A 23,284-nucleotide genomic window follows, 5' to 3' on the forward strand; every position below is an offset into this window, starting at 1 on the left:
CGCCAGATCAGGACCTGGACCAGCCAGGATCCTTTACTGTCATTGGTAAAAAATCTGCATCCTCCATGGGAGCTGGTCCAGCGTCCCAGCGGAAATACAGGAGGCAATTAAGCCATTCCACAGACGCAAAGGCGAAATGTCCCTGCAGGCGGACTGTCTGTTGTGGGGCAATCGCGTGGTCTTGCCCAAGAAAGGCAGAGATACGTTCATTGGTGAACTGCACAGCACCCACCCAGGCATCGTAATGATGAAAGCCATAGCTAGATCCCATGTGTGGTGGCCCGGTATCAACTCAGATATAGAGAGTCATGCGTGCGCCAGTGCAACACTTGCTCTCAGCTGAGCGATGCACCCAGAGAGGCGCCGCTAAGTTTGTGGTCGTGGCCCTCCAAACTGTGGTCGAGGATCCACGTGGATTATGCAGGCCCATTTCTAGGCAAAATGTTTTTGGTTGTCGTGGATGCTTACTCAAAATGGATTGAATGTGCAATAATGTCTGTAAGCATGTCCACGGCCAGTATTGAAAGCAGACGAGCATGTTTGCCATGCACAGCCTGCCTGATGTCCTAGTCAGTGACAATGGGCCATGTTTCACCAGCGCTGAATTGAAGGAATTCATGACCCGCAATGAGATCAAGCACGTCACATCTGCCCCGTTCAAACCCGCATCAAACGGCCACGCAGAACAGGCAGTTCAGACCATCGAGCAAAGCTTGAAACGCATGTCGGTAGGCTCCCTGCAGACCCGACTATCCCGAGTGCTGCTGAGCTACCGCACCAGACCCCACTCACTCACCGGGGTTCCCCCAGCCGAGCTGCTCATGAAAAGGGCGCTCAAAACAAGACTCTCTCTTGTCCACCCTGATCTCCATGATCACGTGGAGGGCAGGCGGCATCAACAAAGTGTGTACCGTGACCGCGCAAATTTGTCACGCGATATTGAGGTCAATGACCCTGTGTTTGTACTCAATTATGGACATGGTCCCAAATGGCTCGCTGGCACGGTCATAGCCAAAGAGGGGAGTAGGGTGTTTCAGGTCAAATTGGCCAATGGACTAACGTGCAGAAAACATTTGGACCAAATCAAATTGCGGTTCATCAACAGCTACGAACAACCCAAAGAAGACACCAGCAACTTTGACCCTCCAACACACACACCAGTGGCAACTGACATCATGGTTGACCACAAAGCCGAACTCACCATCTCCAGTAGCTCAGCAAGGCTGGCTGCCTAGTAGCCCACTGAAGAACTAACCAACTCGCCCACAACCTTTGAATTACCTGCATTTGTACCGAGACGATCGACAAGGGAGCGAAGAGCCCCAGATCGTCTCACTTTGTAAATAAGTGTACTATTGACTTTACGGGGAAGTGATGTTATGTATTTAACCCCTTACAACCTGTATTACACTACCACCAGAGGGCCTACCCGTTGGAGTCCCAAGGGATCCCAACATCCCTTGGGAGCATGGTATATAAGCAGGCCACCCACGAGGTACCTGCACTCTGGAGTCTTATTAAAGGAGCTAAGGTCACATTTGCTCATTGTACACAGTACTCAGTTTCATCCTTTATTATGAACGTATCAATAAGGAAATGGTGGATATGTTGAATAATTACTTTGCGTCAGTATTTACAGTAGAGTAAGAGGATAGTATGCCACAAACATAAACACAGATAGTAAAAGCTTTTACCGATATATAAAACGGAAGAGAGTGACTAAAGTAAATGTTGGTCCCTTAGAAGATGAAAAGGGGGATTTAATAATGGGAAATGTGGAAAAGGCCGAGACCTTGAACAATTATTTTGCTTCGGTCTTCACAGTGGAAGACACAAAAACCATGCCAAAAATTGCTGGTCACGGGAATGTGGGAAGGGAGGACCTTGAGACAATCACTATCACTAGGGAGGTAGTGCTGGACAGGCTAATGGGACTCAAGGTAGACAAGTCCCCTGGTCCTGATGAAATGCATCCCTGGGTATTAAAAGAGATGGCGGAAGTTATAGCAGATGCATTAGTTATAATCTACCGAAATTCTCTGGACTCTGGGGAGGTACCATCAGAATGGAAAGCAGCTAATGTAACGCCTCTGTTTAAAAAAGGGGGCAGACAAAAGGCAGGTAACTATAGGCCGGTTAGTTTAACATCTGTAGTGGGGAAAATGCTTGAAGCCATCATTAAGGAAGAAATAGCGCGACATCTAGATAGGAATAGTGCAATCAAGCAGACGCAACATGGATTCATGAAGGGGAAATCATGTTTAACTAATTTATTGGAATTCTTTGAGGATATAACGAGCACGGTGGATAGAGGTGTACCGATGGATGTGGTGTATTTGGATTTCCAAAAGGCATTCGATAAGGTGCCACACAAAAGGTTACTGCAGAAAATAAAGGTACGTGGAGTCAGAGGAAATGTATTAGCACGGATAGAGAATTGGCTAACTAACAGAAAGCAGAGAGTCGGGAGAAATGGGTCCTTTTCGGGTTGGCAATCGGTGGTTAGTGGTGTGCCACAGGGATCGGTGCTGGAACCACAACTGTTTACAATATACATAGATGACCTGGAAGAGGGGACAGAGTGTAGTGTAACAAAATTTGCAGATGACACAAAGATTAGTGGGAAAGCGGGTTGTGTAGAGGACACAGAGAGGCTGCAAAGAGATTTAGATAGGTTAAGCGAATGGGCTAATGTTTGGCAGATGGAATACAATGTCGGAAAATGTGAGGTCATCCACCTTGGAAAAAAAAAACAGTAAAAAAGGGAATATTATTTGAATGGGGAGAAATTACAACATGCTGCAGTGCAGAGGGACCTGGAGGTACTTGTGCATGAATCCAAAAAAGTTAGTTTGCAGGTAATCAGGAAGGCGAATGGAATGTTGGCCTTCATTACGAGAGGGATGAGCAGGAAGGTCCTGCTGCAACTGTATAGGGTATTGGTGAGGCCACACCTGGAGTACTGTGTGCAGTTTTGGTCAACTTACTTAAGGAAGGATATACTAGCTTTGGAGGGGGTATAGAGACGATTCACTAGGCTGATTCCGGAGATGAGGGGGTTACCTTATGATAGATTGAGTAGACTGGGTCTTTACTCGTCGGAGTTCAGAAGGATGAGGGGTGATCTTATAGAAACATTTAAAATAATGAAAGGGATAGACAAGATAGAGGCAGAGAGGTTGTTTCCACTGGTCAGGGAGACTAGAACGAGGGGGCACAGCCTCAAAATACAGGGGAGCCAATTTAAAACCGAGTTGAGAAGGAATTTCTTCTCCCAGAGGGTTGTGAATCTGTGGAATTCTCTGTCCAAGGAAGCAGTTGAGGCTAGCTCATTGAATGTATTCAAATCACAGATAGATAGATTTTTAATCAATAAGGGAATTAAGGGTTATGGGGAGCGGGCGGGTAAGTGGAGCTGAGTCCAAGGCCAGATCAGCCATGATCTTGTTGAATGGCAGAGCAGGCTCGAGGGGCTAGATGGCCTACTCCTGTTCCTAATTCTTATGTTCTTATGTTATGTTCTTAAATCCAAAGGAAACTAAATCAGAAACAAGGACTCTTTTAATGTAAGTAAAATAACAGCAATGAAGAAAATAATGGCACTAAAGAGTGACAAATCTCCAGGACCAGATAGTTTCCATCCCAGGATTTAAAGGAAGTAGGTGAGCACATTGCAAATGCCTAAATCTAATCTTCCAAAGTTCTCTCGCTTCAGGAACAGTTGCTTTAGAATAGAAAATTGTGCATGTCACTACTATTTAAAAATGGCGAGAGGGGGAAACCAGGGAATTATAGACCAGTTAGCCTAACATCTGTTCTCGAGAAATTGCCAGTCTATAAATTAAGGATAGGGTGACTGAATACCTCTGAAATTTTCTGTTGATCAGAGAGAGCCAGCATGGATTTGTGAAAGGTAGGTCATGCCTGACAAACCTGATTGAATTTTTTGAAGTGGGAACTAAAGTAGGGGAATGTCTATGCATGTTATTTGTATGGACTTCCAGAAGGCATTTGATAAAGTTTCACACACGGGACTGTTAACTAAGGTAGAAGCCCAGAGAATTGAAGGCAAATTATTGACCCGTTTAGGAAATTGGCCAAGTGGCCGGAGACAGGCAGTAGGAATAATGGGTAGGTACTCAAATGGGCAGGAAGTGACTATTGGTGTCCCGCAGGGATCTGTGTTGGGGCCTTAACTATTCACAGTATTTATTAACGACTTAGATGATGGCACAGAAATTCATATATCCAAAATTGCCGATAACACAAAGATAGGTGGAATTGCAGGCAGAGTAGATGGAAGCATAAAATGACAAAGGGATATCGATGGGCAAACCTGTGGCAAATAGGTTTCAATGTAGGCAAATGTGAGATCATCCACTTGGGACCTAGAAAGTACCCTGTTCTATCCTTTTTAAGTGGTGAAAGGCTAAAAACAGTGGAAGTCTAAAGAGACTTGGGGGTCCAGGTACATAGGGGGAAAAATTCAGTACCTTAGTGCCACCCATTAGCACCAGCTGATACAGTAGCACCGGGGCAAGGTGAATCCATTGATGCACTGCTAATCTGGCCCCACCCCCATTGTGCCACCAGTACCAAGGACTTCAATTCCAGGCAGATCATGACATCTGTGAACGTGCAACACTCACTGGCCGCCCGATCTGGAAAATTCATTGTCGTCACTTGCCTTAGCGCCTCGACCAGATAGCGACAGGGAGAGCTGGCGTGCAGCTCCAGGAAGATGGCTCGACGTTATTTAAATGCATCAGCATTAATCACTCTCATCTGTCAGGGCAGGTTAGGTTCAATAGTTTGTTGTCAGTTTACTGGAGCAGTTCCTATGAGTAATTTCAAGCTTCCTTTTTATCAGCAATCTTCTGGCAACTACAAAGTAGCTTCGTCTGTTGTTCAAAGATTCAAACTGCTACACTTGGCAACATTAATGGGGGCTATACTGGCATGTTACTTCACCCTCCAGGATCTACGGCGGAGGGAGTGTAGGCAGTGAGAATTACGGGAGCATGTGCACAGAGGGATGAGGAGTGACATCAGGGCTCACTCCACGAGGCCTTACCCTCTGAGGGTATTCCGACACCACTTGTCCTACCTTCAATTAAGCAATGAACAGTGTATTAGATGACTCCGCATCACCAAGGTGGTGGTTACAGAACTCTGTCACCTCCTCCAAACAGACATCCAGCCTCACACTAGGATGACTTAAACCCCGGATCCCTTTTGCTCACCACATCCCCTTCATACCTTCCCTGTGACAAGCCATATCACAGCGTGCTCCTGGGAGCAAAGGTGAAATGAGAGAGACCATAAAATATTGCAAACTCCATTAATAGATTTATGCATAAACATATCACACATATCACATTCATTCTAATAACTAATTACATTTGTGCCTGCCATAGTTGAATAGCTGCCATTGTGTGGAAGATGTCAGATGTGGGTGTGAGTGTTGGTAGGTAGAGATTGTTGGTGGTTGAGTGCTGGGGGTGTGGTGCTTTGGGCAGTTTGTGAAGACTATGTTACAGATAGTGGTATGAAGCATTTGCTGAGGCATTTAATCACCCTGACCACCCGACTGAGGTGGATCTGCCATGAGCACACTTGCTCCAGTCCTCTGGTTCCTTCACCTTGTTGTTCTCCTTGCTGAGGCAGCTGCATAGCCAGTAATGCGGAGATTGAGATGTTGCAGTATCAGTGAAATTCCCCTTTAAGTACTGGGAAAAGCCTGGGGCAATGTTGAGTTTAGATTAGACTGCACCCGATATTGGTCGACCCTTTAAGTGTAACACCAATGAACTAGGCCTTTAAGACTTAAATTAGCGCTCCAATCATTTTGTTTGAGCAGTGAAAATGAATTTTGCATGCAGTCTAAAGCATTAGCGTTTACTGCTAATTCTCAAACTTTTCTATTGATACTGCCCATTCCTGCACCATCATGAATTTCTAGCCCTGATCATTAAAATGTCATGAACAGGTACAGAAAATAATCAAAAAGGCTAATGATATGCTGACCTTTATATCTAGTGGACTAGAATACAAGGGGGTAGAAGTTATGCTGTAGCTATACAAAACCCCAGTTAGACCACACCTGGAGTACTGTGAGCAGTTCTGGGCACCACACCTTAGGAAGGATATATTGGCCTTGGAGGGAGTGCAGTGTAGGTTTACCAGAATGATACTCGGACTTCAAGGGTTCAGGTATGAGGAGAGATTACAAAAATTAAGGTTGTATACCCTAGAAATTAGAAGGTTAAGGGGTGACCTCATCTAAATTTTTAAGATATTAACGGGAACAGATAGGTTAGATAGAGAGAACTATTTCCACTGGTTGCAGATTCTAGGACTAGGTAGCAGAGTCTAAAAATTAGAGCCAGACCTTTCAAGAGTGAAACTAGGAAACACAAAGGCCACGATTTTGTCACATGCGGCCAGGGTTGGTGGCGTGTGGTAAACCCGCTCCCGACTCGAGCCTACCCTCTGTTCCGAATCCTCCGATGCTGGGGCTTGTTAAGCCTGCCCTGCCGTTTTCCCGGCCAATTAAGAGGAAGCCGGTCTGATTAAGCTATTTGATGACGCGTCATCAGCCGGTTTCCTTAAAGCGACCATGCCCACATTGATTTTGACAGTTCTTCTGTCAGTGTTCTACAGCATTGAGGTGCTGCAAACACTGAGAAGCATTGCACAGAGGCGCACGGCTGCACCCAGGCTCTCCCATGACTCCCTCCAGATGCTTATGGAGGGAGTCACAGCTCGCAGGGAGGTCCTTTTCCCTCTCCCTCTCCAATGCTACCTTGTTGCTTCTTGCACAGGAGGGCACAAGCAGGGATGTCGTCAGGAGGACCTAGCTGCAGCAGTGCAAACCCTTCAATGATCTCAGTAGATCACGAACATTACTGCAAAGCCACATTCAACCTCATCCTGCTGTGCCACTCATTACATCCCCATCACTCTGCCTTCCCTACTCTACCACTGCACATCCTTACTCACACCAACTTACCTTACACATCCACCCATCCCTCTCTCTCTATGTACATTATTATTTCCACATCTCACTAGCTACCCCTCACACTCATTCTTATCCAATCATACCAACTAACAACACACAAGGGTAGGCACTTGGGTCCTTTAGTCAATATTCATGTAAAGTTTATGTTGATGTGTTGTCAAACATTGAAACCCTTATTTTCAGCACTTTGCATTCTTGGACAGATTTGTGGGCATCTTTAGAAGTGGAGTAGTGAATGGTGAGAAATAAGGGTAATCCCCACAATGGTGATGTGTGAAAAGAATGGCTTGGACATTGCACGGATGCTTAATGGAGATGGTGTGGGGTGGTGCCAACCTGGCACATCATGTGGCAGTCAGGGTGTACAGCGTCAAGTGAAGTAAATGTGACCATGGTGAGGCTATCCCTGGCTTCCCGGGCAGCAATGTGCTGATCCCCTTTGTCCTGTGCAGCATCATGTGATTGCGAAGTAGGTTAGTGTTGCTGTTGGTGATGCTGATGTGGTTAGTGATGTTGGTGTTGGGGCTGATCATGGTGGGATTCTAAGGACCAAGGTGAGATTTTTTCAAGGGCACCGGTACTGCTGGAATAGATGGCAGGTGAGGTTGAGATGACAGAAGCAATCTGTCAATGGTGAGATAGGTTGCTCCAAGGACATGACAGTGAATAGAGAGTTCATTGCAAACATTTCCAAACTGCATATAGCTCAAAAGTCTCCTGAAAAACCTGAATGCTTCAGCTTCTGATATTGGAAAGTGAACAGCTGTGAAATGGTAGCTTTTATACCGCTTCTGCAGCTGTCAACTAGCCGAAGTGATGGAGTCACTGAGAACCTGACTCCACCCGGCGTGTTCTCCGAGGGATGGCAAACACGTCAAAAGGTTGGTAAAATTGTAAGTGCCTGCTTTTATGCCTCTTAACTAGCATTCAACGACCTTCTAATAATAATTAACTGTCCCGCCGCTTGCTGTCGGGTCTGCGATCCGAACGCAGACCTGACAAGTCAGAAACTAACACGGAGGCGGGTTTAGAGTGGGATCCCGATCCACTGGCAATCAGGGCCATTTTGACAGCGGGCCCGCCTCTAAACCCGCCCTCGCAGGGCTGGGAAGATTCCGGCCAAAGGGTGGACGAAGTTTGGAACTCTTAGATCAATTGCTAATTTTAAATTGGAGTTTGATAGCTTTCTGTTAACCAAAAGTATTGAGAGATATGGGCCAAAGGCAGCTATATGGAGTTAGGTTGCAGATCAGCCATGATCTCCCTGAATGGCGGAGCAGGCTCGAGGGGCTGAATGGTCTTCTCCTGTTCCTGTGGGTGGCAGGGCTCAGCAACCCATCTAATTGCCTAGCCTATCACTGCTGATCCCAGAGATCACCAGGAGATGGATGGCAATCATCATTATCATAGGCAGCCCCTCGGAATCGAGGAAGACTTGATTCCACTCCTGAAGCGAGTTCTTTGATGGCTGAACAGTCCAATACGAGAGCCACAGACTCGGTCACAGGTGGGACAGATAGTCGTTGAGGGAAGGGGTGGGTGGGACTGGTTTGCCGCACGCTCTTTCCGCTGTCTGCGCTTAATTTCTGCATGCTCCCGGCGTTGAGACTCGAGGCAATAGCCCCTGGGTTAATGATTGATGCCCTTTCTGGAACGACAGGGTAGAAGACAATTCTCCCTCTCCTCAAGCTCCAACCCTATTTTAGGCTTCTGCTCTATCTAAGGCCTATTTTTTTTTTTAACTCCACTTCATTGGGGCTGTTATAAGCGGCCATTCCATTGCAGGCGGCCTGTGGAGCGGAAATTCCATTAGGAGCTCACACACATAGATGTTGACCCCTAAGAAACTGAATCAAGATCGCGGCAGGGTGAGGGCCCCAAGAGAAAGTCCTGTAAGAGAAGGGAAATCCACCCCAGTCTCCATGGTTACAATGGGTTGATGCATCTGTTTCCCTGGAAATCCAAGGAGGAAACCGATCTCAGGTGGTCTAAAGAAGCTCACCCTACTGACGTTTTACTTCATTTTCTGGTCTTTCAGCATATATAGGAGTTGAATGAATACAAATGATCATATCCGCAGGACAGATAAAGAATTTCTGGAAATTTTTATATAATCAGAAAACCTACCACAGTATCCTGGTGTTCCACATACAGTCTTCATGGTCACCTGATCATCCACAATTTTGGAAAGTCCAAAATCAGCTAAAAAGAAAAAAAAAGAGTTCAGTCTTCCTCCTGCTGCATTATTTTATTTTCTAAGACATTTTTGATGAATTTTGTGAAATTGTTTTTAAAAAGAATTCTGAAGGATAAGCAAGTAGGGCGTCCGGTGATTAAGACAATTCTTTCATACTGCTATAGCAATGGGATGAGTGCAAGCAGGCCCTGACACATAAGTCTGCCAACCATATGTTCAATGAGTTTTTTTTTTTTTTTTTTATAGGGACACAGCCAAGAGAAATAACCCAGAGCAGCTCTTCCAATAAATAAATAGATTTTAGACACTGACTCCGAATCCAGTCTCAGTGCTCATGACAAATTTGGTGAAAATTACCTGTCCATTTGCTGAATTTAACAAAGAATGCATTCTAATAATTCATCAATTTGAATTGTAAAATCCAAAGTAGGCAGCAATTGTAATCTGGGAGCGATTAAAAGCAATAATATAATCAAGGTGTTTAGATGACACAATTAAGTTCAAGAGTGAAGGCTGAGTGCTTTTTATCTATCATTTGAACCCAAGATTCGACCATACTCATGAAATTATTGCAGGTAACTTGATATTCTTTCACTATATGTAATTGTATCAGGTGGTTTTATTTAGGTTTGGGCCAAATTTTATTCCAACAGTGGCAATCAGTTATGGCACTACACCCAGGCCTAGAAATTAGTTTAGGCTGGTTCTAAAGTGCCAAATGAGCACAGGGGCCGATCCCTGCACCTGAAGACAGGGGTCTGAGGATCACAACAAATTGGGAGGCCACGTGGCCTAATCGATAAGGCATCTGACTTCGATTATAACCAAGATGTTATCAGAAGATTGCAGGTTCGAGTCCTGCTGCGGTCAAATAGGTCACAACAAATTGGTCCTCAGGCCTCATCTAGATGATCGTAGTAAGCTGCCAGTGCCTGTCATGCCTCCATAGGCTGCTTGCCTGACTGATGTGGAGCTAGGAGGAGAACTTTTGTCATGATGTAGGATTTGTCCATCAATGAGTAAATAGCACGTTTAAACTCCAGGCCCACAAAATTAAAAATAGTTAAACCAGCAAATAATGAATATAAATACAAATAGGACAACATTTTGAGGGTTAAAGCACCAAGGCTCAGGAGCCACATGGGGGCCAGGGACTGCAATTTGGATATCACTGCTCTAGAAATTGGCTGAGTGCAGTTGGGTATTTGCATTGAATGTGGTTCTATTAATTTCTTCAACTTTTCTAATGTCATCTTTAAAATATAGAATCAATTCTAGTTGAAGTGGCTCTATAATATACTGGAGATGTTGATGCTCTATAAATAAGGTATACACCAGCAATCTCAGTGTATTACTGAATTTCTTCAAGTTAAACAATTTGAAATATATGATGTGGGTTTATTTTTGCAATCAATTCTAAACATATTACCCAAAATCAACAGTTACACAAGTAAAAATCATGTAAAACATCGATAGCACTACAGCAATTTAACACCACCACACTTTGGGCCCAAGGTTCCACATGATTCGCGCCTGATATTTAGGAGCAACTGGTGGAGAACGGACTATTTTAGAAATCGCAATTCTCCACATTTTTTTTTCTGCAGTTCTAGTCAGGTAGAACAGTTCTAGTTTAGAACAGAATTTTTTCTTCAAAAGGGGGCGTGTCCGGCCACTGACGCCCGATTTGAAAGTTTCCACAGTGAAAATGTACTCCAAACTAAAGTAGAATGGCGCCAGTGAAGATTTTTGTAGAACTGAAAAAACCTGTTCTACACATTAAAAAAATCAGGCGCAGGTTACAAATTAGGCGTCCAGAACGAGGTGGGGGGGGGGGGGAAGGGAACTCATTAAATTTGACAATAAATCCTTATTTATACTTCTACAAATATTATACAAATAAATCCAACCTGAATAAACATTTATAAGCCAAGAAAAGATTAAATAAACCATCTTCCTACCTGTGTGAAAGTGCTTCAGCCAGGAAGAATTCTGCAGCTGTTCGTGCCGCTGAGCGAGAGAGAGAGAGGGGGGAGAGAGGGGAGGGACGGAGAGGGGAGAGAGAGAGGGGAGAGAGAGAGAGAGAGAGAGAGAGGGGGGGTCGGTGGAGCGGGTGTCGGGTCGGGGGGAGAGCGGGTCTCTGGTCTCTGTTGGGGCGGGGGGGGAGCGGGTGTCGGGTCGGGGCGGGGGGGGGAGCGGGTCTCGGGGGGGGGGAGAGCGGGTCTCGGGTGTCGGGTCGGGGCGAGCGGGGAGCGGGTGTCGGGTCTCGGTCGGGGCGGGTGTCGGTTCGGGTCTCGGGTGTCGTGGGGGCGGGAGCGGGTGTCGGGTCGGGTCTGGTCTGGTCGGCGGGGGGGGGGAGCGAGTGTCGGTCTGGTCAGGCGGGGAGCAGGAGCTGGCCGTGGGAGGAGCCTCATTCACGCAGCCCCAGTGAGGCCATTGGGCCAGGGCTAGGGGCTGCGTGCTTCGGGCCCCTCCCACACAGTTCGGCGCCTGGAGCTACTGCACTTGCGTGCCGACTGTAGCGCGCATGTGCAGAGGTCCCGGCACTGTTTTCAGCGCAGGGACCTGGCTCCGCCCCCCCCCCCACAGCTCGTGCCGGCTGCGCCGAGTGCCACAGGACCTGTAAGTCGGTGGAGACTACGGAGGATTTTTTTAGGCGCCGTTTTAGGCGCGAAAAACAGGCGCCCAGCTCGGAGGGGCGCCCGTTTTTTTTCTTGTGGAAACTTGGGCCCAATAATTCAACATTCACATATTGACAAAAACATACATTTTTAATATAAATCATGAGGTTGAAATTTAGTGGGACATTGTGAACTTGTTTCCTGTTACTGAATGGCAATGGGAGGTTGGATTTACGCTGTGGGCTGCTGAAACATCATTTATTTAGCTGATTCTATAGATGTTTGCCTTGGGAGCTTTGTTCTGCCTTGTAATTACTGGATTAAATACTGTACTTCAGCCAGAATTGATTTACAAGTGCAGCATCACTTCCAGTTCATGTAAATTACAATTAATTACAATTCCTACATTATAACAGTGCATACACTTCAAAAAGTACTTCATTGGCTGTAAAGCGTTTTGGGACATCCTGTGGTCCTGAAAGGCGCTATATAAATGCAAGCCTTTCTTTCCTTTTTTTAAATACAAAAGAGCTTTGGTAATTATTCATGATGTGATTGTGACATGCTCTGCTAATATCAGCTAAAAAAACTTAATAAGCTATTTGTAAGTAGGAAAAGCAGCTAGCCAATTTTCTTTGACATAAAAATGTCATCTGTCTATTAAGCCTCTCCTGCAATTGCCGAGTGTGAAAGCCATTTACACAACTCACCTATTTTTAACAATGCATCTGGAGCAGGAGAAGCATAGAGAAGGTTTTCAGGTTTGAGATCACGATGAACAATTCCATTTTCATGCAGATACTATACAAGAAATAACAGAACGCAGAGTAAGAAATGAATGCAGTTACTAGCAGCTGACACATGGCAGCTATAATGAAATTGTTTTATATTGAATCTACTAAATGACATAGAATCATTCACGTGTAACACACCTTTGCTAGAGGTAAATAAGGATGATCATGGGGCCATCATTATTATAAGGAATCCTTCTACTTTAATGGAATTATTGGAACTCTTTAGCCCAGAAATCCCGGTTTCTCCTTCCCGCAGGCGTTCGACTGGATTTTGGAAAAAAGCGCACCTACCTGAAGCTGCTGCGCCCACGCGAGATCCCGATCCGGACTGCACGTCGCAGCGCATGCACATCGGGATGTGCACAGGCCTGGAGCTGGAGTCACATGGCTCTGGGCAGCCAATCAGGTATAGTTTATTCTCATTCATAGTAATAGGAGTTTCGTAAGTCCGAAACTCCTATTACTATAAATGAGAAACACCCCCAAACACCCAAACACTACATAAAACAATTAAAAAAAACACCTCACATAAATACACTATAGAAATTAAAGATGCTAGAAATGTTTTTGGAAAAAAATATCTTGATTTTTTTTTAAAAAGCTTCAATTATGGTTCAAAATAAAATGACCTGGTGGGCAGGATTTTTAACATAAATATGTATTTTAAAATTTTATTTTAATATGTTTTTAAACTCAGGCGCAAGAGTTTTAAAGGACATTCGCAGGGCAAGAGATGGGCAAATAACCCAATCTCTGCCGTGGGAATGTCCTCGCTCCCAATATGACAGATCGGAAAAGCCGGTTTTCAGCGCATGCACATTGCCAGGACCATAGAAACTCCGTAAGGACCCGGGGAGGCCGCAATTTCTGGGCCAATGTGCTAAATTTCCTCTATATTTCTGATGTAAACAGGTTTTGCAATACATGTAAGATAATTATAATACTGTAAAACGTTGAACTGTGCATTGATCAGATTGTTTGTTTCACAATTTACGCAGGTTTAGTCATTCCTTTTTTGGGGTAGGGGAGGGGGTGGAGACAGAGAAGAACATTAAAATAAAAATAGCTATGCACAACAGTAAATTGATAAAGGAGTGTCTTATTTCTCAGTGAAGACCTTTCCTCCTGTCAGGTGACACCATTATAATGTTGGATTGATATCCTGATAATGTTGTAGAACACACGCTTTGGTTGTCACAATGAAGTGCAGAAGCCCAATAAATATTAGTTGTCATAGAGCGGGCAATAGAAATGAAAACGACAGCAATAACCCTTCAATGTGAAAGCTCCTAAAGGAAAATAAGGCACAAAGAAAATGTCTGGAAGTGCATTTACAGCTGTGATACAATCTCCAGGTTTAGATGACTGCAAACCACACAATCTTAGTTCTCTCAGCTTATTTTCTTAGCTTGAAAATTACTCTGAGCAGTTATCTTCCAGACTGTAACACAGTTGTATTAAATTTATCTCTCCACTACTTTAACAGAGGTATTTAATCTATTATTTCTAATTGGATTATAACTCCATTTAAATAGTGGAGAGGGAACTTGATACCAACACATTGGGCTAGAAATTCGATATCATCCATTTTGAGGTGTTAATCCTGTCGGGGCGGTAACTATAGTGCCCCTGAAAGTTTGCGCTGCTTACCACGAAATTAGGTTTCTGGCCCCAAGAAGGAAAGGGAGCTCTAAATCAGTTGTTGCCCAATTCTCTTAGGGCGGTGGAACCGAAAATCTCAGCAGTAAATTTCCAGAATGAATGTGCTTGCTGGAAAGGCCGCTATACATCCCATGGACGGTCGATTCTTAAAGGCGTGGTAAGATAAGTATACACATACGCAGTTCCAACTTCTCAGTCTGCTCAGAGTAGGAAGCAAGTTGGCACTGCTTCTTGCGCACGGTCGTACAGTCATTAGTGGAGGCAGTGGAGAGGCGGTGGAACGTGTCGCAACCTTCCAGTGGAAGGAGACCCATTCCTAGAGTCTTCAGGAGGCTATGGAGGGAGGTGGTCCAGCACATCTCTGCCAGGAACACAGTGGCCAGAACTGTGACACAATGTAGCAAGAAGTTCAACGACCTCACTGGGATCGTCAAGGTGAGTACCCTTTCTATTAACGTTGCAATGTTAAATCTTTGCAGTACCTGCTCCTTCACTATGTGTACCAGGCCATGGTCTTCGTTGAAGACACCATAAAAGTTCAGGCTCAGTTCAGCGGCCATTCAATCGTCACTGACCTTCTTCTTCCCTGCTCTGACCTCTTCTCTCACAACCATTTCACTCTTGATATGCGTTTGCAACACTTCTGCCTCATCCTTCACCTTAGGTGGTTGTCACCTATTCCCACCGTTCACACAGCCACACTGTGCAGTGACGCAGATTCAAATGGAGATCTGCACACTTCCATACAGTAGCAGCTATTCAACTATGGAAGGCATATGTGGCACATGATGAGCTACACACTCACTCACACCTTGTGTGTGTTATTGTAGTCGAAACTGACACACAAGAGGCGCAAGTAGAGGCGCACTGTTGGAGGAGATCCTGACATCCAGGACCTCACGGAGGTGGAGGAGCGAGTGCCCGCCCTCATGGGCACACCAGTTGGTGTGGTAGCGGTCGATGAAGCTGAGCCCCCTGAGGATAGTGACAGTATGTTAATGCCCTTTGCATTTTATGTGAGACCCTTTACCCTTGATACCACATGCCTTAACCCCTTTACATATAAATATCCAATGTCACCTCCATCATCTCTTCCTGCCCCCTCCCCTGTTGCTACCACAGTTCTGTTGCTTTGTGCTTGCAGATGATGAGCCAGAAACGCAGCAGCCTGCCCGTGAGTCCTCCACATCGAACGACGGAGGAAGACGATGAGAAGGGGACGAACATCTTGCGACAGAGCAGGACCCATCATCAGTTGCACCGATTGAGGACATCACCTCAGTGGAAGACATGCCATTCCTGGGCTTTGAAGAGCCTGAGGCTCCTGGCCACAATGCCCTGCAGAAATGCCCGGCGCAAGAGGAAACACAGGGGCCAGCTCCCTGGAGGGCGAGTCAGCACATGAGTCCTGCTCAGAGACACAGATACAGACCTGGACTTGGAGGCTATGTCGAGAGAATCCACGGTAATGCAGTGTGAGCTTATGGGTGCATGGGAAAGGGTCCCGGAGAGCGTGGATGTACTTGCTCTGAGGTTGGGGGAGACCGCCTCAAGCATTGCCCCTGCCTCTCAGCAGGCCATCGAGCCCATCCTTGACTGACTTCAGAGGGAGATGGGCTCAATGAACGACAGTGGAGTCGCAGAGGCGATGGCGCGTGCCATGGTTGACGTGACAGCAGTTATCACATCACAGGCTGAAGCCACACAAGGCCTTCGTGATGTGATGCAGTTACTGGCATCAACTCTCAAACTGTTGCGTTTCAGACTCTGTGCTGTGAGTTAGTCTCAGATTGATGGCATGCAAACACTGGCTGCTGCCATCTTCTCTGTGTTCCTCACAGTCCAATGGGGAAGTGATGGTGCTGAAGCAGGCCAGCAATCTGTGCTCCTACAGATTGCTCCGGATGCTGAGGCTCTGTCCCAGTAGAATAGCAGTGGGTCACTTGAAATGGAAGGTGTCGTTGCTCAAGTTGACAGCATTCCGGCTCCCACCACCGCCACTCTGCCTTTGCGCCTGCCACGGTCTACACCTCAGCCATCCCAGACTGCTGCCGCTGATGCAGAGGCGGTGCAGTCTGCAGCAGGGCCTTCCAGGCCCAGAGCTGGTCCAGGCGTCCTGCTAGGCCATCTGTAGTGTCTGCCTTACAGACATAGCAACCTTCAAGCAGCTTTGTTGCAGGCCCTGCAGCCCCATTAAGGAGGAGCGGTAGGCGTGGGAGGGGGGGGGTTAAGGAAAGGGGTGGCAAATCAGAGAGCAAGTCTCAATAAAGACTTTGGCCACCATGGAGAGATATCCTCATCCTGTAAATATCATTGTAAATATCTTGTTACTGTTGTTTAACATCTGCTAATGGTGTATGGGTCTGGGCCTAATATGGCACATGGAAACTGGTGTAGAATTACAAATGGCACTGGTGTTTGTACACATTTTGTTGAAGTTGATTGTGTGTTATGCTGTTTCAAGGGGCATTTGTTACATTTTTTATTTGTTGGAGAGTTTTTTGGTGTGCTGTTTGAGGTGAGACTTTTGATGGTTATTAAAATGTTCATTTGATTATTTGCATTCCCGTCTTGTGTATTAATGTGGAATTTCACTGAGATGTGCACATAGTCCGGTCAGTATCACCTGCATCCATTAGCTTCCTTCATTCAAGAGAAGCGATGCATTATGAACTGATGTGTGGCCCTCGCAGCGACAGCATTGTCATGGTACCTCCTCCATGGCTGCTGATCCTCCTCCTCATCTGGCTGGCCATTCGGGGCCTCGGCAGGCTCCTCTTCCTCTTCCGCCTGAGGTGGGGCTGCAATCCCCACTGGCAATGCCTGGGCCCACAAGTTGTGCAGTAACAGCACACCACAATGAATAGCGACACCTGTTGAGGGCAGTATTGAAGGCTGGCTCCAAGTATTGGAAATGCTGCTTCAATACACCTATTATCTGCTCGATTATGTTGCGGGTGGCCGCATAGTTGTCATTGTAGTGATGCTCCGCTGGAGTGGTGGGGTTGCGGAGGGGGGTCATTAGCCAGGTGGCTAGGCCGTATACTTTGTCCCCAAGCAGCCAGCCGTGCCCTTCCCATGGTGGCTCAAACATTCATGGTACATTGCCCTCATGCAGGATGAGCGCATCATGTGCACCGCCAGGATAGTGGGCATTCACTGCGAGGATGCGCTGCGTGTGGTCGCACAGCAGCTGCACATTCAGGGAGTGGTATCCCTTTCGGTTTCGGAAGACCTCAGCATTTTGCAATAGTGCTTGCAAGGCCATATGTGTGCAGTCAATGGCCTCTTGAACCATCGGGAAGCCCGCTATCCTGGCAAATCCACATGTCCGCTTATCCTGTTTATCGGGAACATTATGAACTCCATTCGCCATCTGTACACAGCCTGTGCCACGGGGGTAAGGGCTCCTTTCTGATGTCGGTGGGGTCTTCTCAGTCACGAGCCGACATGGTCAACAACCCTTCTACCTTGATGCCGCCTAACAAGAGCATGTAGAAGATAGAAGGTGATGCTGGCATACTAGTCATGCACCCATTTAATCCTCAAAGTCAAATTGTTAGGAACCTATAAGGTCAGATAAATCTGCTGCTGCAAAGTAAGAGGTTCACGCACCATGCACTGTCGAAATGTTGTATTCACTGTGACCTCTGATTAATCAGATTGCTCCTCCCTTCAAATAGCATTTAGGTATCGCCTAAAGAAGGTGGGGACCACCTGGTTTTTCCGGCGTGTTCAGCGATGGATTCTAAATGAGGCGGACACACCTCATTTTGCGGATCATTGCACGCGTACTGACGTCATGATCTGACTAAAGTTAAATGGCAAGGTGGTAGCGTTTTGTGCCGTCGGTAAACCTGAACCAAATTTCCCGGCGGAGAACTACAACCTGTGCAGCTGGGTGGTAAGCCATTTCGAGATGCATTAACGCCCATCCGGGGTGCTAAATGAGGCGCTACACAATCGAATTTCTCACCCAAAGTGTTTGTACGATAACATCACTAATAGTAATTTCTAGATTTGAGACTCTTTGGGGTAAATTTAACATTCATCAATGGGCAAAAAACAGGTGATAGTGAATTGGCAGCCAGTTTTACAGTTCACTTGATTTTCTTTTCGATTGAAGTCAATGGAAAAGATTTTCTTTCCCGTTTTTCACCAGCGAAAAAGGTTAAAAGTATCCTCTCCCCCTTGAGTGTGTTAAAAACTAGTACTACGTTGAGAGATTATGAATTGTAATGATTTATCAAGAAAATCTCATCTCCAAGCTGTATTACATCCTTAAAACATTCTTCAACCTGTTATACAGGTGGAGTTTGTGAGGGGGAAACATGCTTAATCTGTTGCTGGTTTATTGTTTTGTTGTTTCTGTAGCCCGCAGGTACTTGGTGAAATAGCAATCGTCTGAGATTAGATTAAGTAACTTGAACTGAAGTCCACATGATTTGAATTGTATTGAACTGTTTACTTCACTACAACCTTGTAACAGTATTTTGGGGATTTTTTTTATTATTGTGAATGGGGCACCTGCCAATACCACAGACCTTGCCCTAACTTCTGAAAGACAGTGTCAGCTACTCAAAAGGAATACAATGTTTTAATAGCAGAATGTTTTTATTAGAAGCAGAAACAATGGTCTGAATTTTGCCGGCCCTCAGAGGACGAGATCGGAGGCAGGTCAGCTGTTAAATTTGAAATGATTGACAGTGGGTCGGGACCCCACTGTCAACACGCCTCCATGCTACTTTACCAGGTGTTGGGTCGGTCAACGCTGAACAGACCTGAAACACAGCGGCGGGGGAGGCAATTTAGGTGATTAAGACCTTGCTAAGAGGCTATTAAGGAAAATTTTGAGCTCAACTTACCATTTTTTCAGGTTTTCAACTAGGGTTGCCCCTGCTCGGGGATCACGCCAGGTAAGAACGTCGAGAGTTGTGTTAGCATGAATTCATTACTTTACCTGACAGCTGCAAATGTGCTATAAAAGCTCCCATCTTACTGCTGTTCAGTTTCCAAGATCAGAAGCTCTTGCTTACTGCATGTGGAAGGCACATTGAGCTTTATGCAGATTGCAAATCTTTGGAGCAATCTCTCTATCCACTGTCACTCCTTGGAGCAACCTCTCTCACCATTGCCAGATAGCTTCTGTCAGCTCAAATTCAGATGCCATCTATTCCATCACCATCGGTGCACTTGAAAAAAATCTCACTTTGGTCCTTAGAGACCCACCACGATCAGTCCCAACACCAACATCACTAAACACACCAGCATCACCAACAACAAAACCAACCTTCTCCGCAATCACCCGATGCTACACGGGACACAGGGCATCAGCACCCGACCACATTGCTGCCCAGGACGCCAGGGATGGCCTCACCTTGGCCAGATTTACTTCACTTGATGCTGTAAACCCTCGCTGCCACATGATGCGCCAGGTTGGCACCACCCCACACCAGCACCATAAAGCATCCCTGCAATGCCCAAGCCATTCTTTTCATTCTCAACACCATTGTGTGTGTGTGTGTGGGGAGGGGGCGGTTACCCTTATGTCACACCATTCACTACAACTCACTAAGCCATTTCCAAAGGGTCAAAGGGTGCTCACAAATCTGTCCAAGAACGCAAAGTGTTCAAAATAAAGATTTCAATGTCTGACAACACATTAGCAGAAACTCTACATGAACATTGGCTAAAAGTGCCTATCCTTGTGTGCTGTTAGTCGGCATGATTGGACAAGGATGAGGGTGAGTTGAAGTGTAGCTAGTGAGATGGGGATGTGATAATGTAGATAGAGAGGGATGGGTGAAGGTGCAAGGTAAGTTGGTGCAAGGATGTGTAGGAGTAGGCATAGCAGGATGAGGTTGAGTGTGGTTTTGCAGTAATGGTTCGTGATCTACTGAGATCATCGAAAGGTTTGCGCCACTGCAGCCAGATCGTCTTGACAACATCCCTGCTTGTGCAACCAGGTTGCGTTGGTCTTCTGGGGAGTTCTCTTCTGTCCACTGGAAGCAAAGTGAACCTTCCTACATACTGTGACTCCCTCCATAAGCATATGGAGGGAGTCATGGGAGAGCCTGGGTGCAGCCTTGCACCTAGGTGAAGTGTTTGCAGCACCTCAATGCTGCAGAACACTGACAGAACAACTGTCAAAATCAATGTGGCCATGCTTCCTTTTAATTGTCCGAGAACCTCACTGGGCAGGCCTAACAAAGCCCAATCTAGGGAAGATTCTTTTCACAGTGTGGACTGGAGCCAGGAGCGGGGTCGCAACCCGCCACTGACCCCGGCTGCCTTGGATCAGCCATGGTTGGCGAAATCGTGGCCTCCAATTGTGACTCGTCAGCCGTGTACATCTCTCTATTGTTTACTTTAAGGATTCACTATACTCCCTTTGGAAATCCTATTTTATTCTCAGGTCCACTTTTTTTCAGTAAAATTAACAGCATGAATTTCATTCCACGCATATTTCCATTTGCGGTAGGGGTGGCAATGAACAAAAATAACAGCCGAGGCAGTTTAATATTAGTATTGTTCATATGGCACAACTGATGTCTGATTTGTTTCCTTCAGTTTGAATTGTCTCTATCGTTGTCAACCATAATCTGCAAACTTTTATCATTTTATTTCCTTCTTATTATTCTATACTTTCGTTTGTTGATGCATTCATATAAATCCTTTAAGTTTTCCCAATTTAATACCTCTCAGATTTCTTTTTTACGATACAAATATATATATATGTGCTGCCAACCACTAAATATCATTCTCCAAATGCAACCAGCGGTTTGGGAGTGCAGGATGTTTATTAACATTTATTCGTTTATGGGATATGGAAGTCGCTGGCAAGGTCAGCATTAATTGCCCATCCCTAATTGCTCTTAAGAAGGTAGTTATAAGCCGTCTTCTTGAATCGCTGCAGTCCTTGCGGCAAAGTATTCCCAACATGACTTTGTCAAGGTGGTTTAGTACAACTGAGTGGCTTGCTAGGCCATTTCACATTTGCATTACATGAACTGGTACAGCCAGACCTCTGTTTCTTGAATAGCAGAGACAATGATTGACACGGGTGCGGGAGGATAAAGAAAGCATGGCATACCCTCTTGAATGACATATATTTTACTGATACAAATAAACACAAGCAGTATCAGGTATGCTTGTGTGGGATCTACACTAAAAGTTATGTAGATTTTGTTAAAAAGCAGGTGGGTAATTTAACCTTTAGCAGAATACGTAACTATATGAGATTTAGTTGGACACTTTCCAGGAAGAGAGCGCCTTGTGGATAAATCAGGATTTTCTCCATTTTGATGGAGACATTACAAACATTGCACATTCCACAAATGGATTACCAAACTTTTCATCAGTTATACTGATCAAACATCTTTAGAAGTTAGAAAAGAGCATTGGCTTATTTTTTGTCATTATACTGAAGAATTTATATTTGACATATAAAAATTCTGGTATTCATTCTGAACAAAAATCCATAGTGACTGACTATGCATATATACCTGTGTGGCAATGAGAAGTAGCAGAGCACTGATCGTGTCCTCCCTATGGACCAAGTTTCGACCGACCTGTAGAACAGCGCACCTCCGAGAGGTCCGCCGACTTTCTACAACGAAAAGCGCGCCAATTATTTACCTCGGTATTCTCCACCATGATCAGGTCTGCTTTGGACTTGGTGCAGCGCAGCGGGGGACAAAGCTACAGCCCTGCGCCGAAAAGAGTGCCAGTAGCTGCGTGCGTGCGCAGTGGAGTCTGCGTGCGTGCGCAGTAGCTCCTGGCCCTCCCAGCGTGTCCTGTCTCCAGGCGACCCTATCCCTGGCCGAAGGGACGACGCGATGTTTGCCGCCCCTATCCCGGGCTGAGTGGCCTGCCGCACAGGCCGGCCGCTGCCTTCCCGCGCTCCCTGAACAATTCCCATGACAACACGGCAGTATGGAGCGTGTACACAGGGAGATTTAGGCCACTTTGTTTGCAGTGCTAAGGAAATAATGTTGGCAGTCTATACAATATACTCCAGTACATAAACTTAATTACTTTGAGCATGCATATATGACATATTTACCTAGCACTCTTTTCACGAGGCAGGACCCTTTGTTCTTGGATTAGCAGCCCTGCCAGAACATACCCCTTTGATGTCTATGTATCTCAAATAGTATCAGCATTTTACACGATGACTAAGTATGCTGCAGTAGGTGAGGTAGGATCTTTACATTTTTTATTTATTGATTTATTGATTGATTGATTTATAATTTATTATTGATGGTTCTTTATTTTTAAAAAGTGAAGTGTTTAATGCTTTGGAAAATCCCCAAACTTCCCTCTAACTTCCCTTCCCCCCCCCCATCTCTGGCTACCTGCGCCTAATTTCTAAAGTGTACGCAAGGTTTTTCTGAGCGTACAAAAGTCGACACTTACTCCATTCTAGTTTGGAGTAACTTTCCGCTGCCTAAACAGGCATTAGTGGCTGGTAACGCCCCCTTTCGAAAAATAACTGAACTAAAACAAAACTAAACTAATTCACTAGAACTGGAGCAAAAGGTATTGGTCCCACCTCCCCCAGAACCGGTTCCAATGCCCCAGGAATTTGAATCCCTCCCTGCTGCACCACTGCTCAAGCCACGTATTCATCTGAGCTATCCTGCAATTCCTACTCTGACTAGCACGTGGCACTGGTAGCAATCCCGAGATTACTACTTTTGAGGTCCTACTTTTTAAATTTAGTTCCTAGCTCCTTATATTCTTCTCGTAGGACCTCATCCCTTTTTTTTTTAAACCTATATCGTTGGTACCATTGTACACCACCTTCTAAGGGACCAACATTTATTTTATTCACTCTTTTCTGTTTTATATATCAGTAAAAGCTTTTACTATCTGTTTTTATGTTTTGTGTAAGTTTACTTTTGTAATCTATCTTTCTTTTCTTTATTGCTTTCTTAGTCATTCTTTGCTGTCGTTTAAAATTTTCCCAATCTTCTAGTTTCTCACT

At 45.5% G+C, this 23,284-nt stretch overlaps 1 protein-coding gene and 1 non-coding gene across 2 annotated transcripts in view; one reads left to right on the top strand and one right to left on the bottom strand.

Moving 5' to 3' along the window:
- Positions 1 to 23,284, bottom strand: part of LOC139234129 (calcium/calmodulin-dependent protein kinase type IV-like) — a 406,822-nt gene that overhangs the window by 48,974 nt on the left and 334,564 nt on the right. The window contains exons 6-7 of the mRNA XM_070865140.1: positions 12,550 to 12,640; positions 9,149 to 9,223 (exon numbers count right to left, since the gene is read on the bottom strand). Coding sequence (XP_070721241.1) covers positions 9,149 to 9,223; positions 12,550 to 12,640 — 166 coding nt within the window. The remainder of the gene's footprint in view (positions 1 to 9,148; positions 9,224 to 12,549; positions 12,641 to 23,284) is intronic.
- Positions 10,000 to 10,088, top strand: trnar-ucg (transfer RNA arginine (anticodon UCG)). The gene is given in 2 exon segments: positions 10,000 to 10,036; positions 10,053 to 10,088. It is a non-coding gene; the product is annotated as a tRNA-Arg (tRNA).

Source organism: Pristiophorus japonicus, chromosome 1 (genome assembly GCF_044704955.1).
Source record: "Pristiophorus japonicus isolate sPriJap1 chromosome 1, sPriJap1.hap1, whole genome shotgun sequence".
Lineage (NCBI taxonomy): Eukaryota > Metazoa > Chordata > Chondrichthyes > Pristiophoridae > Pristiophorus > Pristiophorus japonicus.